General features: G+C 43.4%; 1 protein-coding gene across 2 annotated transcripts in view; it reads right to left on the bottom strand.

Moving 5' to 3' along the window:
• The window catches only part of masp1 (MBL associated serine protease 1), a 26850-nt gene that overhangs the window by 9101 nt on the left and 15249 nt on the right, over positions 1-2500 (bottom strand). For both annotated transcript variants that reach the window (XM_078245123.1, XM_078245124.1), the window contains 2 exons: positions 2031-2149; positions 854-932 (listed from right to left, as the gene is read on the bottom strand). In XM_078245123.1, the coding sequence (XP_078101249.1) occupies positions 854-932; positions 2031-2149 (198 nt within the window). The remainder of the gene's footprint in view (positions 1-853; positions 933-2030; positions 2150-2500) is intronic.

Genomic DNA, 2500 nt, shown 5'->3' with positions numbered 1-2500 from the left:
AGATGTTATAACATGTGTCTGGTCTCTTACTGTAACAGAGATGTTATAACATGTGACTGTCTGGTCTCTTCCTGTAACAGAGATGTTATAACATGTGACTGTCTGGTCTCTTCCTGTAACAGAGATGTTATAACATGTGTCTGGTCTCTTCCTGTAACAGATATGTTATAACATGTGTGTGTCTGGTCTCTTCGTGTAACAGAGATGTTATAACATGTGTCTGGTCTCTTCCTGTAACAGAGATGTTATAACATGTGTCTGGTCTCTTACTGTAACAGAGATGTTATAACATGTGACTGTCTGGTCTCTTCCTGTAACAGAGATGTTATAACATGTGTCTGGTCTCTTACTGTCTGGTCTCTTACTGTAACAGAGATGTTATAACATGTGTCTGGTCTCTTACTGTAACAGAGATGTTATAACATTTGACAGTCTGGTCTCTTACTGTAACAGAGATGTTATAACATGTGACTGTCTGGTCTCTTACTGTATCAGAGATGTTATAACATTTGACTGTCTGGTCTCTTACTGTAACAGAGATGTTATAACATGTGTCTGGTCTCTTACTGTAACAGAGATGTTATAACATGTGACTGTCTGGTCTCTTACTGTAACAGAGATGTTATAACATGTGTCTGTCTGGTCTCTTCCTGTAACAGAGATGTTATAACATGTGTCTGGTCTCTTACTGTAACAGAGATGTTATAACATTTGACTGTCTGGTCTCTTACTGTAACAGAGATGTTATAACATGTGTCTGGTCTCTTACTGTAACAGAGATGTTATAACATTTGACTGTCTGGTCTCTTACTGTAACAGAGATGTTATAACATTTGACTGTCTGGTCTCTTACTGTAACAGAGAGGAGGACTGCTGCTCCATGAGCCGTCAGACTGACAGTCCAACTGGTAATGATCCAGAGTCTCTCCGTCCTGAAACACAGAGACACAGAGACACAGAGAGACAGAGAGACAGAGAGACAGAGACACAGAGACAGAGAGACAGAGAGACAGAAACACAGAGAGACAGAGACACAGAGACATAGAGACAAAGACACAGAGAGACAGAGACATAGAGACAGACACACAGAGACACAGAGACACAGAGACACAGAGAGACAGAGACACAGAGACAGAGAGACACAGAGACAGAGAGAGAGAGACAGCGACACAGAGAGACAGAGACACAGAGAGACAGAGAGACACAGAGACAGAGAGAGAGAGACAGCGACACAGAGAGACAGAGACACAGAGAGACAGAGACATAGAGACAAAGACATAGAGACAGACACACAGAGACACAGAGAGACAGAGACACAGAGATAGAGACACAGAGAGACACAGAGACAGAGACAGAGAGACAGAGACACAGACACACAGAGAAAGAGACAGAGACACAGACACACAGACAAAGAGACAGAGACACAGACACACAGAGAGACAGAGACACAGACACACAGAGACAGAGACAGAGAGACAGACAGAGACACAGAGACACAGAGAGACAGAGACACATACACACAGAGACAGAGACAGAGAGACAGACAGACAGAGACACAGAGACACAGAGAGACACAGAGACAGAGAGAGAGAGACAGAGAGAGAGAGACACAGAGACAGAGACACAGAGACAGAGACACAGAGACAGAGAGACAGAGACAGAGAGACAGAGACACAGAGAGACAGAGACACAGACAGAGAGACAGAGACACAGACACACAGAGACAGAGAGACAGGGACAGAGAGACAGAGACACAGAGAGACACAGACACAGACACACAGACACACAGAGACAGAGAGAGAGACAGAGACACAGAGAGACAGAGAGAGAGACAGAGACACAGAGAGACAGAGAGACAGAGACAGAGAGACAGAGAGACAGAGAGACAGAGACAGAGAGACAGAGACACAGAGAGACAGAGACACAGAGACAGACAAGAAAGGGAAACAGATTAACAGACGATAAGTTTGATAAGGTACAACGTTGTTATTGAATATTTATGAAGCTGGTAGACCAGGAAGAGTTTGTACCTTCAGCAGCCTGTATCCAGGTGAACAGGTGAATAGGACGTGGTCTTTGAAGGAGTATTCTGATTGGACGGGGTTCAGCATGGCATTGGGCGGGGTTTCAAGTGCAGGACACTTACTTCCTGTCATGACAAAATAAAAGCCTTTAAAGGTTCCATATGGTAAAGTGAGACTTCCTTCTGAGACTGACTCTTCTGACCAGACTCCATGTAAATAATCAGGACTTTTATCATTGTAAAACAGAAACTAAATAAAACTATGAAAAGCCGTCTTGGTTCATCTTTCCACTGTTCCAACAATCACCACTCTGGTTTGGTTGAAATAAACCCTTAATTCACCCATTTACATGTGGAGATATGCTGGCTCTATACACGCTAAAAGTCCTGATTATTTACATGGAGTCTGGTGGAGATATGCTGGCTCTATACACGCTAAAAGTCCTGATTATTTACATGGAGTCTGGTGGAGATATG

The sequence above is a fragment of the Sander vitreus genome, unplaced genomic scaffold, assembly GCF_031162955.1.
Source record: "Sander vitreus isolate 19-12246 unplaced genomic scaffold, sanVit1 ctg385_0, whole genome shotgun sequence".
NCBI classification, from domain to species: domain Eukaryota; kingdom Metazoa; phylum Chordata; class Actinopteri; order Perciformes; family Percidae; genus Sander; species Sander vitreus.
This window is presented reverse-complemented; position numbering and strand designations above follow the sequence as displayed.